Source organism: Furipterus horrens, unplaced genomic scaffold (assembly GCF_987537825.1).
Source record: "Furipterus horrens unplaced genomic scaffold, mFurHor1.1.pri manual_scaffold_11, whole genome shotgun sequence".
NCBI lineage: Eukaryota > Metazoa > Chordata > Mammalia > Chiroptera > Furipteridae > Furipterus > Furipterus horrens.
This window is the reverse complement of record NW_028327181.1, coordinates 24,170,135-24,185,119: the sequence shown is the minus strand read 5'-3', so window position 1 is coordinate 24,185,119 and position 14,985 is coordinate 24,170,135. Positions and strand designations below refer to the sequence as shown.

At 37.8% G+C, this 14,985-nt stretch overlaps 1 protein-coding gene across 1 annotated transcript in view; it reads left to right on the top strand.

The window, feature by feature from the left end:
• ARHGAP32 (Rho GTPase activating protein 32) overlaps positions 1-14,985 on the top strand; it is a 174,440-nt gene that overhangs the window by 75,287 nt on the left and 84,168 nt on the right. The window contains exons 6-8 of the mRNA XM_090257889.1: positions 4,053-4,190; positions 6,796-6,888; positions 13,851-13,973. Of these exons, the coding sequence (XP_090114015.1) occupies positions 4,053-4,190; positions 6,796-6,888; positions 13,851-13,973 (354 nt within the window). The remainder of the gene's footprint in view (positions 1-4,052; positions 4,191-6,795; positions 6,889-13,850; positions 13,974-14,985) is intronic.

Here is a 14,985-nt window from a genome sequence, read left to right as displayed (position 1 = left end):
GAGAACAGACCTTTTACGAGAATTTTAAATTTGTTAACATTTGTCTTTTGGCCCAGAATGTGGTCTCTCTTGGCAGTGATCCATGTGAGCTTGAGAGGGATGTTTTTTGGATGAAGTAATCTATAGATGTTTATTATATGCAGTTAATTGATGGTGTTGTTAAGTTCAAATACCTCCTTACTGATTTCCTGGCTGCTGGATCTGTCCATTTTTGTTAGAGGGATGTTGAAGTCTCCAACTGTAAGAGTGGATTCACCTATTTCCTCTTATGGCTCTGTCAGTTTTTACTTCACATGTTTTGATGCTCTATTGTAGGCACTAAGAATTGTTATATATCTTTTTGGAGAATTATCCCCTGTGTTATTATGTAATACCTTTCTTCCCTGATAACTTCCCTTGATCTGAGTTCAGCTCTGTGTGAAATTAATGAAGCTGCTCCTGCTTTCTTTTGATTAGTGTCAGCGTTACAACTTCTGCCATTAAATTTATAAAATTTATAAAATTCTTTATATTAAATTTAAGATTTCACTTTCCAAAGTTGAAGCAGATAATTCAGCCCATATGGAAAACCACAATTTTGACCCTGAGGATATATTAACTCTTCCCTGGTTGAAACCCTGATATGCGTAACGGTGACTGATAAGAATATTCTTGTTTGTCTTTTTTGTTGCTGAGCTTGGTGACCAGTCATTTGTTCTGCTAAGTGCCATGAGGTTTTATTTGGAAACTTTGTTCCCTAATTCTGATATGTTCAGCTCAGAAAGTTTCTTATTTAAACAAGCCACTTCTGGTACTGTGCTAAGCACTTCATATTCATGTACTTCATGTAATTCTTAATCAGCCAGCATTTACTGGGACATCCTAGAGTTTTTGGCTTTTTTAAACTTTTTTATTTCAGTAGTTGATAAACCTGTATGGCTTCAGAATCTATGCAGGTGATATAAATAAGAAAAATGGCTTGGTGTGGTAATTACTTTGGCAAATTAACTCATGCTGTCCTGGACCTAAAGGTATTCATATACAATTTTTAAAACATTGCACGCCAAACTCAAATCAGAAGACAGAATGGATAAACTTAAAATACTTGGATGAGGGCAGCTAGACCTTATCCAAATGCAAATTTAAATTATTTTATTTGACACTTATTTTAATGCCTGTTCTTTCACACATATCAATAAGTAAAAGTCATCATTTTAATGGAGAAGATGAGTAGATTTTTGGTTAGGAATATGCAATTCACACCGAATTGGTATTATCGCTTTGGAGGCCAGTTTGGCAAATTTAAAATAAAGTTGACGATGGTAATATGTTATGACCCAGCAGTTCTACTTGCTGATAGCTCCTGTGGAGAATCTCTCCCAAATGTGTAGGACGAGATGGGAACATGCTCATTGTGGTACTACATGCAAAGATGCCAAGCATGAAATACTTACTCCCCTTCCACACGGGAATGGAAAAGTAATCTAGGGTTTTATTGCTCTAATAAATTGCACTTTAGCATTTGTGTAATAATAGAGCTGTCTATATCAACATGGAAAGATCTCAACATGCTGTTGAGGGAAAACTCCATGTTCCAAAAAGATGTGAATTATATGAGATTCAAAACAATAAAACACATTCGTCGTCGGCAGCCGTCCGTCTCGAGAGACAATGGTGTAGCTTCTTAAGAGTCTTATCTGCACCGCCGAGAATGGCTGTGCAGTCCGACTCGGGAGTGACACGGTATCTGTCTCCTCCCGTGTTGAATCGACATCTTGCGATGACGCTGGAGTGTCCTCTCCAGTGAAGCTGAAGCTACAGAGCCTGGGCAGGGTGATATGGAGGGTCTGCTGTTGCCCATGCAGCAGACCCCCCCTCTCTTCGCAGCTGAAGGGTCCAAGGGAAAGACGGAGTCAATACAGCTTGGCTTCAGGTGCGCCGCAGGAGTTGCCGGTGTTGACTACAACGTCAAACCGCCTTAGGGACTCCGGCTCTGGATTTTCTGTCGGGGTTTACTCCCTTAGCCTTTCCCCTGAAGAGGTATGCCGCAAGGCAGCGGAGGTTTTTTGGAGTCAGAGTTTTCCTTCTCTGATGTGCCCTGACTGGAAGATCGAACCAGCGACACATAGCTCGCAGGCCGACGCTCAATCCACTGAGCCAAACCAGCCAGGGGATAAAACACATTACTTATGGATATATTAATATATAGTAAAGATATAAAGCATGTATTTATGCATGATAACAATGCACAGTAACTCCAGTCCTTACCTTTAGAAAGAACACAGGAGAGAATAGGGCTTTACATCTGTAATAATTGGCTCTTTAAAAAATATCCAGAGCTTTGAAATGGGAGTCAACAATGTATTTATAATATCTGTGATAGAGACATAGATGGATATTGTCATTTTTTTTGTACTTTTGTGATATTTGAAGTGTTGGATAATTTTTAATATGTGTGTAAGTATGAAAGATCAAATGTTGCAACTCTGTGAAAAGAAGTTTGTCTCTGTTTTTCTACCTTTGTTGTGTATTTTTATGTTTTCCTTTGGCCATCCCAAAGGGAGAGTATTTACTCTCCTGTGGTCATTTTGGAAAGTGTTGGGTAGCAGGCATCTGTTGAACTAAGCAAACAAAGGAGCTTACTTGGTTGAGCAAGGAGTGAAAGAGTGACTTTCCATGGCAGAAGGAATAGCACTTAAGAATCATAGAGGCAAGAAAGGGAGGACATCTTATAAAATGAAGGAATGGAAGTAGTAGCTGGAAGCAAAGAAAGGGCCTGGGTGAGTGGTGAGCGAGATAATGGAAGTTCTGACACAGGCAAATATATTTGGACTTAATCCTGTGGATCAGTGGTTTTCAGTTCAGACTGATCATCAGAATTAACCGGACCCCATTCCAGAGCGATTGTGCCTGCATTTCGTAGAATAGGGACTAGAACATGTAGGATACTGTTCTTTAAAAGTGGTTGCCACATCTGTTACTCTTAACTTCTAACAACTGTCTGAAAGAGGACATATATGTAAAGGAGAATTATAGTCCACAGTAGAATTAGACAAGTTTGTCATGTTAGTTTTTGACAAACCTGTGTTTAAAATTCGGCACCTCCCCTGTGAAGTGATACCTTCTGTTTCTGCCCCATTTGGCTGAAGATAATGGAGAAGGGCGACACGAAAAAGGTCGTCTTTCGTTTTGAGATGACTGGTTACTGTGGAGGCTTATTCTAGTTCCTCCAGATTTTTATGAGATGTAAGTCTCCATATAAAATTAGATTAAATTGAAAAACTAGATGGTATGCAGTCAGGACCTGTTCATCATTGCTGGCCACACTGCTTTTTAAGGACTTTTGGCAGTGTGACCTGATAAGCTTTGTGTTTTGCATTAGTGGGGAGTAGAGTGAGGCAGGAGATCATAGGCAAGGAGCGTTAGCAATATTCTAGGCAGGAAATGATGTCAGTCCTTACTAAAGCTATGGCTATAGGAAGTGATAGATTCAAGATAAAATTAGAAGACAGTAGGTAATAAAAATGCTCTATGAGTAGATTTTTATTTTAATGAGTTTGTGAGATTGGTCAAGGAAAGAAGAAAGCCTGAGAAGTGGGGAGAGATCATGGATTCCAGGTAATATATGCGTATTGAATCATTATAGAAGAAAACTTAATTTTAATTTTAGTGTATTTCCAATCTCAGTCACAGAAAATGTTGGTGGTAACTAATCAGTAACCTGGTTTTATTTTTCTTTAATTTTTAGTAGTTTTCTCTCACTTAAAATTAGTTTATGGTTCTTTTTGCAGGGTTAGGGTCACATGGTGTCTTAACCATCTAACAGTTATTTTCCCAGAGAGAGCCAGTGGACTTTGATCAGTGGTAGGAAGAGGGTTAGTGGGTGTTCGGTCTTATTGTCCATTATGGACCTTCTAATGTAATGTAACTCACTAGATGGTTTTGGAGTTTAACTTTTTATTAGTGGGTTAATAGAAGCTTTTCATTAGAAAATATAAAATCCCCTGAATGAAATAACACTTTAGAATAAGTCCTGGTTCATAAGGATTTCCTAATTTTTTTCTTACCCATAGGGCAAAAGTTGGATTGTTAAAAGAAGCTATGAAGATTTTCGAGTACTTGACAAACATCTTCATCTGTGTATTTATGACCGCCGGTTCTCCCAGCTCACAGAGCTCCCCCGTTCAGACGCCCTGAAGGACAGCCCGGAGGTAATTACTGTCTATACATGAGCAGACAGTTGTGCTTGTATACTGAATTAAAGCTTATATTGAACACTCAGGATGATTCCTGGGATTATTTAATTATTTTATGACTGAAAAATTAGTAATGCTATGTAGGATGGTTAGCAAAATAGGTTCAATGTGTAATTTTAAAACAAGAAAACCTCATATTGTAATAATATATCAACGAGAAGTGTATAGAAGCAGATATTCTCCAAAGAGAATATAAACTATGGAAGCAAAAATGTGAAAGAGATAGACTTCAGTAATAGATAAATGCATATGAAAACAGTGCTGTTTGCTTAGTTTATGACCCCAGGCTGTGTCTGCATCCACCTCCATTCCTGCCAAATGGTTCTAGTAAAAATACAAACAATTTGTAGTGTTTTAAAAGGGGAGAGATTCTTTTATAACATCAGAAAATGAAAAGAACCACAGGGAATAAAAGATTGTGAAGAATGTTTTAAAGCAGATAGAATAAGACTTAGGAGGGCAAGAAAATATAACATAAAATACATGTGCAAGAAAACTGCAGAAGACAGATAACTAGAATCCTATAGGTAAAAATAGCCTGCAGCTATGTGCTGCATGACAGTGCTTTGCTCAACAATGGACCGCATATATGGCAGAGGTTCCGTAGGATTATAATGGAGCTGAACATCTATGTCCTGGTGACGTGGATCCCATAATGCCATAGTGCAACGCATTACTCAAGTGCTCATGTGTTTATGGTGATACGAGTGTCAACCAACCTACTGTGCTGCCAGTTACATGAAAGTATGGCATGTACAATTATGTACAGTACATAATATCTGATAATGATAATGCATGACTGTGATGCTGGTTTATGTGTCTTTTATAACATACTTCATATCATTGTTTTAGTGTCCTCTTTTTACTTAAAAAAATATTTGCCTTACAACAATATGCCGTATTATGCTGGCAGCAGTCACATTCATCCCAGATTTATTATGTCTCTTGATGGCATCATTTTCTCTTGTGCATGATTTAATCTCATGTTGGTTTGCACAGTAACATGCTGTACAGGTTTGTAAGAGCAATAGGCTATTCCATATAGCTCAGGTGTATAGTAGACTGTGCCATGTGGATTTTGTGTATGTGCACTCTGTGATGTTCACACATGATGAAATCCCCTAAGGCTGCGTCTCTCAGAACATAGAGTGCATGACTGTAAACAAAATAGCAGGAAAGCAAACAGAGGGCCTTGAGGAGCATGATTATTATATTCAGAAAGGAAAGCAATCACATTCATAGGAAAAGAGCAGAAGTTTACAAAAATAAAACAATCAGATATCTTAGAAATAAACATGTGGTCATTTAAATTAATTTTAATGATAGCAAACCTGAGTAACTGGGCTGCATAAGCAATTGACATAGATGAGTAGAGAATTAGTGACCTGAAAGATCAGCTTTATAAGAATACAGCCCCCAAAGGTGTAAAAGTTGTGAGAGAGTAGTTGGGAGACATGGAGAATAGATTGAGAAATCCCTACTTTCTTCTCATTGGAATTAACTGAAAATTGATATAAGACAATTACCTAAAGTTGAAAAAGGCATGTTTTCAAATTAAATGGTCCCAAAGACACACATCTAGAAACAGGGAGTGAAATTTCAAAATGCCAAAACAGAGAAAAGCAGAAAGGCTTCTAGAGAGCAAACAACAGATTTTCTCAAAAGAATAATAATCGTATTAGCATTAGACTCCTTGGCAGCCACAGTGGATGCTCAAAAACAGTGCAAAATATCTTCCAAGTCCTGATGGGAGGCCATTTCAATTCTATAATTAATTCCAGGCCAATTAAGTATATAGGGCAAAGTAGCAACATCATCAATCATGTAAGAACTAACACTACAGCAGATTCCTGGGACCATCTGAAAGCACAGATTTTTTTGTATCAAAGAAAACCTAGAAGTCCCGATCGCCATTTCGCATTTCTGTCTATCCGTTGCATAATTTTCTCTCTCATTCTGTCTCAGAACATGGTCACTGCCAGCAGGTCCTGGGTTTTCATCTATTTTAAGACAGCAGCCAGAGCGAGCTGAAATTTTGTATCATAATTCCTAATTCCTGCAATAACCCGTGTTAGGCCAGGTCCAGTCGCATCACATTCCTGGACCACTCAGCTGACCCAGGGGGCAGGATCATGTGTGAACACGCTGTCCTGCTGTAGCTCGAGAATTACAATAGGTCACGGGGAAGAGTTTCAGGGAGGCTGGGAGAAGGTGGGCAGAAAAGCCAGGTATGTCCTTACTGTCATTATCTTTTAACGTTTCCATACAAAAATAGAGAGAAAAAGCAATGAATTTAGAAGCTAAAAAATAGTCTGTCCCCTGATGTTGAGGGGCTAAGTGTTAAAGTTCTATACAAGACAGGGGCTTGCTAGGTAAGTGCCCATAGTTTCAGTTCAAGGAACTGTGAAGCCTCTGGGAAGAACCCTCTGGAACTATTACAGTGCCAAAAAATCTGCAGATTTGCTTTTTCTCTAGCAACAATCAAGTTACAATACTTCCTCTGTCACAGAGTGTAGTGTCTTTACCCTGAGTTACCACTGAATCTTCTCTTTCTTTTCAGTCAGTCACGCAGATGCTCATGGCTTACCTGTCCCGCCTTTCAGCTATTGCAGGCAACAAGATCAACTGCGGACCTGCCCTTACTTGGATGGAGGTAGTATTGAATTCATTCTCACTGAAGTTTATTTTCAAATGTTCTACTTAAGAAATTAAATATTAGTTTAATGTTGATAGCCATTGAGTTTTAGGAATCAAAAACTGGAGTTTCTTCTGTGTTTTAGAGGATATATATGACACATTGAGTATTTTTCATCTCATATCTTTCTTTGATAATCCAGGAAACTAATTTTAATATTGTTTTATAATTCATAATGATATCTGGTATTTTGGTGTTTAATATGTTAATGTATATGTTTATAAAGGTATGTATCTATTTTCAGTTAACTTAGTAATTGGAAATTTTTTCTGTTATTTATGAACAAGAGACAACCTTTTAAAGGATCTGATTTAAGAATAAGTCTTGGGTGACTTTTGGTCAGTGAGACAGATTAGGTAAACTCTGTGCTCCCCTCTTCCCATGACCATATCAAAATTTCAGCTGAATTATAGAACAACCATTATTGAGAACCATTTGAATACTAGCTGAAAAGAATTCCTATGACTAAGGATATAGAAAAGAAGCCATGTTGAGACTGGTAGGAAGGGCGGAGATGTGGAGCAAGCAGGTCCCAGCCCATGGTGTGGCAGTTAAGAATTGGGAGGGGTATCTCAGCTCTGCAGGTCTCCCCTTAAGAGCAAGTGGTCCCAGCCCCATATCAGGCTCCCCAGCCCAGGGTTTCAGTGCCAGGTAGAAAAGTCCCCACAGCAGTTTTCTGTGAAAACCAGCAGGGATGGCATCTGTGAAAGAAAAAGGGATGTTAGAGACCAAGGTGCTCCTCTTAAAGGGCCCATGCCTAGTCGTTCACTCACAAACTTACTTGCACTAAGCTCTTGCACAGGAGCTCAAAAAGTGCCAGGCACATACAGGGAGGAAATAAATTTATTAACTTCAGGGTAGGGGCTGTCGTGACAGAGGTTGGGGCAATTCTGTCCAGGGACAGAAGTGCTAGCAGGCAGCATGGTTACCTTGTTGAACTCTCCTTCCACCCAGCCAGCCCAATACACCAAATATGAACTCTCCATTAACCTGGCTCACACAGTTCACCCCACCCTAGTGAGTCCCTGAGGGATCCCCCCCTACCCCGCAACTTGCCCACCCAACTCAGGCAGCATCTTTACACAAGTGACCTGCTTTAGCTCATGCTATGGACTTTCCCAAAATATCTCAAACTTCTCCCATCCCTAAACAAGCAGCTGCTGGCCTCAGGATGCTTGGTAGTTATTGCTAAGTGGCCCCAAGGTCAGCACAAGCAGCGACAGGTCTCAGTTTGTGTTGTGACTCCTGTCAGTTGGCTCCATGCATGGCCCGTGGCGGCCAGTTTTAGACTGGAAACTAGCTTCAGTTAAGTGGCCCACAAGCCCAATACAAATGGTGGCCGGTCTCAGCTCACATTGTGGTGCCCACCAAAGGGTCACAAGCCCAGCGCAAGTGCCAGCCAACTTCAGTACACAGTGTAGCCTCTCCCAAGTACCTCCAAGCCCAACACAAGTGGCAGCCAACCCCAGATCACTTTGCACCTTCAACCAAGAGGCTCCAAGAACAGTGCAAATGATGGCTGACCTTGATCTGCACCAGAGTTCCTCCTAAGAGGTCCAGAAACAACACACCTAGCAACCAGCTTCAGAGGACACCAGAGCACCACCACGCAACTCTGCAGATGACGTACTCGAAGGATGGACTCAGCAGGTACCCACGCCCTGCTACAGCTGCTCCCTTTCTGTGCAGTCAGCTCCCACACAACAGCTCATTCACTGTAGTCACAACCAGCCCTCACAGGCAGTGATCCTGAGAGTTAGCCCCACCCACTGGCCTGCAAACAGCAATCAAGGCTTAAATGCAACAGGAGGGCACACGCAACCCACACAGGGGACAGATCTGGAGCACTTGGATTGTATGACTAAGGAAGCTGCATCACTGGGTGCCACAGGACACATTCTATGTAAGGCCACTGCTAAAACTGGGGGACATAGAAGATCTACCTGATACTTAAAAATAAACACAAGGAGTGAGCCAAAATGAGGAGACCAGAAAAAAAAAATGTCTCAAATAAAAGAATAGGACAAAACTTCAGAAAAAGAACTAAATGAAACGAGACAAGCAATTTGCCAGATACAGAGTTCAGAACATTAGTTATAAGGATGCTCAGTGAATGTAGGGGGAGAATAGATGGACTCCGTGAGGACTTCAACAAAGAGATAAAAACCACACAAAAAAAATGAGATAAAAACCATAAAAGACAACTAGTCAGAAATGAAAAATACAATAACTGAAATAAAGACTACATTAGAAGAAACCAATAGCAGATTAGATGAAGCAGAGGATTGAATCGGTGATTTGAAAGACAAGGTGGCAAAAAAACACCCAATTTTAACAGCAAAGAGAAAAAAATTAAAAATGAGGATAGTTTAAAGGACCTCCGGTACAACATTGAATGTACCAACATTTGTGTCATAGGGCTACCAAAAGGTGAAAAGATAAGAGCAAGGGACTAAAAACCTATTTGAAGAAATAATGACTGAAAAATCCTCTTTTCTGGTAATGGAAATAAACATACAAATCCAGGAAGCACAAAGGGTCCCCAACAAGAGGGCCACATTAAGACACGTCATAATTAAAATGCTAAAGGTTAAAAACAGAGAAAATCTTAGAAGCAGAAAAAGGAAAAGAATTAGTCACCTACAAGGGAGTTCCCATAAGACTGTCAGCTGATTTCTCAACAGAAACCCTGCAGGCCAGAAGGGATTGTCAAGAAATACTCAAAGTGATGAAAAGTAAAGACCTACAACCAAGATTGCTCTACCCAGCAAGGTTATCATTTAGAATGGAAAAAGAGATAAAGAATTTACAAGAGAAGAAAAAACTAAAAGTTCATCACCACTAAACCATTATTACATGAAATGTTAAAAGGGCTTCTTTAAATAGAAAAGATAAAAATATGAATAAGAAAATATAGGAAAGAAAAAATCTCAGTGACAAAAGCAAACAGTAGAAACAGTGAATCAACCAACTATAATGCTAGTACAAAGGTTAAAAGGCAAAAGTAGGAAGGTCATGTGTAATTGGAACAACAGATTAAGGGATGCACACAAACACATACATGAAATAAGAAGAAAACAATGACAAAAATGTAAATGTGGAAGGGATGAATAAAAATTGTAGTGATTATAGAATGTGTTTGAACTTAAGCTACTATCAACTTAAAATAGACTGTTACAGTCCCTGACTGGTGTGGCTCAGTTGGTTGGGCATTGTCTCCAAAGCGAAAGGTCACTGGTTAGATTTCTTGTCAGGGCAGGTGTTTGGGTTGTGGGTTTGGTCTCTGGTTGCGGCGCATACAGGAGGCAGCCGATTGATGTTTCTCCGTTACGTAGATGTTTCTCTCCCTCTTTTTCTCCCTCACTTCTCCTCTCTCTAAAAAATTAAATTAAATTAAATTAAAAACTAGACTGCTAAAAGCATAGCTTGGTTTATATGAAGTACAGAGTAACCTCAAACCTCAAATCTATAAAAGATATACAAGAATAAAAGAGATTGGAATCTAAACATAACAATAGAATCTCATCAGCATACAAGAGAAGATAGCAGGAGAGTAAGAAAGGAACAGAAAACTACAAAAACAATCAGAAAACAGTTCATAAAAATGGATAAACAAAATACCTATCAGTAATTACTTTTCATGTAAATGGACTCCAATAAAAATACATAGGGTGGCTGGCTGAGTGCAGAAGAAATATGACCTGAGCGTATACTGCCTACAAGAGACCCACTTCAGATCATAAAACACACACAGGAAGCAAAGGGATGGAAAAAGATATTGCATCAAGGATAAAAGAGAGAGGGCCCAGATAAGTAATATCATAAATGAAGGAAAAGTGACAACTGATACCACAGAAATACAAAGAATTATAAGAAAGTATCACAAACAATATATACCAATAAATTGGATAGCCTGGAAGAAATGGAAAAATTTCTAGAAACATACAGTTATCCAAGACTGAATCAGGAAGAAACAGAACCGACTGCTACCTAATATTAAAATTGAATGAATAATCAGAAAGCTGCCAGCAAACAAGTATTAGACCAGATGACTTGTTAGGAGAATTTTAACAAACATTCAAAGAAGAATTAACACTCGTCCTTCTCAAATTATTCCAAAATGTTGAGGAGGAGGGAAAGGTCCTAAACTAATTTTACAAGGCTAATATTATCCTGATATCAAAATCAGACAAAGACACTAGAAAAGAAGAAAATTAGAGACCAATATCCCCTATGAACATATATTCAAAAGTCCTCAACAAAATATTAGCAAACCAAGTTTAGCAATACTTAAAAAGTTCATATGCCATAATCAAATGGAATTTGTTCTGGGATGCAAGGTTAGTTCAATATCTGCAAAATAATGTGATACACCACATAAACAAAATGAGGGATAAAAAGCATGTGATCATCATATCAGTAGATACAGACAAAGTATTTGGCAAAATACAACATCCATTTATGATAAAAACTCTCAGCAAAGTAGGGATAGAGGGAATGAACATACCTTTACATAATAAAGGCCATATGACAAACCTACAGCCAACATCATACTCAATAGTGCAAAGCTGGAAGCTTTTCTTTAAAATTAGGAACCAGACAAGGATGTCCACCTTCACTACTTATAGTCATCATAGTATGGGATATACTAACCACAATAATTAGACATAATAAAGAAATAAAAGACATTCCAGATTGTAAGGGAAGAAGTAAAACTGTCCTTACTTGCAGCTGACATGATGCCATATACAAAGAACCCTAAAGAGTCCACCAAGAAATTATTTAGAACTAATAAGTGAATTCAGTAAAGTTGTAAAATATAAAATTAATATTCAAAAATTGGTTGCATTTTAATACACTAATAACTATCAGAAAGAGAAAGTAAGAAAGCAATCCTATTTACAGTTGCATCAAATACAGTAAAATACTTATGAATAAATTTAACCAAAGAGATAAAAAAGACCTGTACTTGGAAAACTATAAGACATTGAAGAAAGAAATTCAAGAAGATACAAATAAATGGAAGCATATACCGTGTTCACGGATAGGAATAAGTAACATTGTTAAAATGTCCACACTACCCAAAGCAACCTATAAATTTAGTACAATTCTTAATCAAAATGCCAATGGCATTTTTCACAGAACTAGAACAAATAAGCCTAAAGTTTATATGGGGCCAAAAAGAATAACAAATTTGGAGGTTACACTACCTGACATCAAACAATTCTACAAGACTCTAGTAATCAAAACAGAATTTTTGCTGGTGTGAATAGGGGCTCGTAGATCAATGGAATAAAATAGAGATCCTAGAAATAAACCCATGTCTATATGGTCAACCAATCCATGACAAAGGAGACAAAAATATACAGTGGGATAAAGACAGTCTCCTCAATAAGTGGCACTGGGAGAACTCTATAGATAGCATACAAAGAAAGAAAGGAAAAAAGAAACTAGACAGCTTTCTTACACCATATAGAACAATAAACTCAAAATCAGTTAAAAACTTAACTATAAGACCTGAGACCATAAAACTCAAAGAAGAAAACATCGACAGTAAGCTTTTTGCCATTGTTCTTAGCAATATTTTGGGGGCATGTTTTCTTGGGATAGGGAAGCAATAGAAAAATAAACAACTGGATCTACGTCAAACTAAAAAGTATTTGCACAGCGAAGGAAAGCATCAGCAAAGTGAAAAGACAACCTAATGAACAGGAGAAGGTATTTGCCAACCATATAACATATTATGTCCAAAATATATCAGGAATTATATATGTTAACAGAAAATGTGCTCCAATTAAAAAGTTGGCAGAGGACCTGAATAAACATTTCTCATACAGTTGGCCAGTAGACATATGAAAAGATGCTCAACATTCTTAATCATTAAGGAAATGCAGATTAAAGCCATAATGAGATATCACCTCACACCTGTGAAAATGTCTATAAATAAATCAAGAAACAAATATAGGCAAGGATGTTGAGAAAAGGGAACTCATGGTGCTCTGTTGGTGGGATTGTAAATTGGTACAGCCACTATGGAAAACAGTATGGAGGTTCCTTGGAAAATTAAGGATAGGACTTTTATATGACCCAGCAATTCCATTCCTGGGTATTTATCTGGAGAATCCCACCCAAAACACTAATTAGAAAAGTTATATGCACCCTTATGGTCATTGCAGCATTATTTTTAATAGCCAAGATATGGAAGCAACTTCAGTATCCATCGCTAGCTGAATGGATAAAGAAATGGTGCATATATACAGGAATATTACAGGCCATAAAAGAGAATGAAATCTTACCATTTTTGACAACATGGATGAGCATAGAAAGTACAATGGTATGTGAAATAAGTCAGGCAGAGAAATACAAATATCATATGAATTCGCTTGTATGTGGATCCTAAAAAACAGAATAAACAAACACAGTAGAAAAAAAGAATAAATCTTGGGTGATCCTCTATCCAGTAAATATGTTAGGTATTTTTCCTTAATTTGTGTATGCAAAGTTATATTATTCCTTTCTCACTGGAAATTGGGAAGCAGGATGGAAAATAGAAAGGTTGTAGAAGTGAGTCAAGCCAACTTGCATTGAGATCTTGGCTCTTTTATCATTGGCTGTGTGATCCTGGAGGAATTATTTAATCTGTTGCAAATTATATAACCTCTTTTCACCTTTAGCATCTTCATCTTTAAATAATGATGATGATGATTAGTATCTTTTAGAGTTAGGGGGATTAAATTAAACCATATGTCATATGTACAGCACAGTGACCTGCATACATTAAGTATTCAATAGATAATAGTATGTTTTTTAAAAAGATTCTTTTGGTTACAGTTTGCCTAAATCAAACTGAATGTCAAAGAACTTCTGCAAGGCTCGTGTCTTTCACCATCTCATACTACATTTTGTTGTTGTTGTTATAGATCGATAATAAGGGCAATCACCTTCTAGTACATGAAGAATCGTCCATTAACACACCTGCTGTTGGTGCCGCCCACGTTATCAAGAGGTACACTGCTCGGGCCCCTGATGAACTGACCTTAGAGGTAAATGCCTGAAATTGTGGTTCATCCTTAATGTTTTAATTATTTTTTAATTAAAAGCACCACGTTTTCATACCCCATTATCTTTTAGCCTGGCATGCCATCTATTTTTACTCAAATGACTGTACTTCCCTTTGAAAATTTAAACTTCAATGTCTCCCATTTCTTCTGGAAAGTAATTCTTCATGTCCTTTCCCTACTCCATGCAAATAGCGCCCCCACCCCACCCCGTAAGTCTGGATTGAATATCATTTGGAACCATTCATGGCTTATCACTGACATATCACTTAAGTACATTCAATCATAATTTTTCTCCTGTTTGCAAGCCAGGTCTCAGTCTTTTTTTTCTCTTTTTCTTGGTGTTTTTAGTGCCTAAAAATGATACCCCAGTGATACTTTTTTTCTCATTATTTGTTCAAAGATTGAGCTAATGGGAAAGTGAGAAGAGGAATAAAAATCTCTTGCTTTCAGATGCAAAAGGAGTGGAATTAAATTTCTTCCTTTAATATTGGCCGAAGAGAGAGAAAAACCAAAATGCTGACATTTACTCAGTTTAAGAAAAAGCAGTCTAAGTTTTTACTGTGTAGAATTTGAACTGTTCTCAAACTCAGCTTTTAGGTTCTCTACCCAAAGGACTGTGGATTATGGAAGACGCCAAGTCTGTTAGCAAATATGGCTTTGGGAAGGTCACTCTTTCCTGACCTCAAAAATTGTGAATATGAAAGAAAAGTTCTTAAAGCAACATTGTATACATTAGAGTAACATTACTCTGAGGTACTTAACTTTGTTCTATCACAGAGATCATCATTTACTTTGGTCAAAGAGTATAACTGCCATTCTGTGTTATCAAAAACTATTATTGCGATTTTACACTTACGATTTTGTAAAAATTTATATAAACTCACTAGTTTTCTTTTAGGGTGAAAGAAGTAAGCTATGTACCATCTCTTGAAAGAAGTATGATTACCATCAAATTTTATGCTTACTAAGAATAACCCAGCCTGTGAACCAAGTG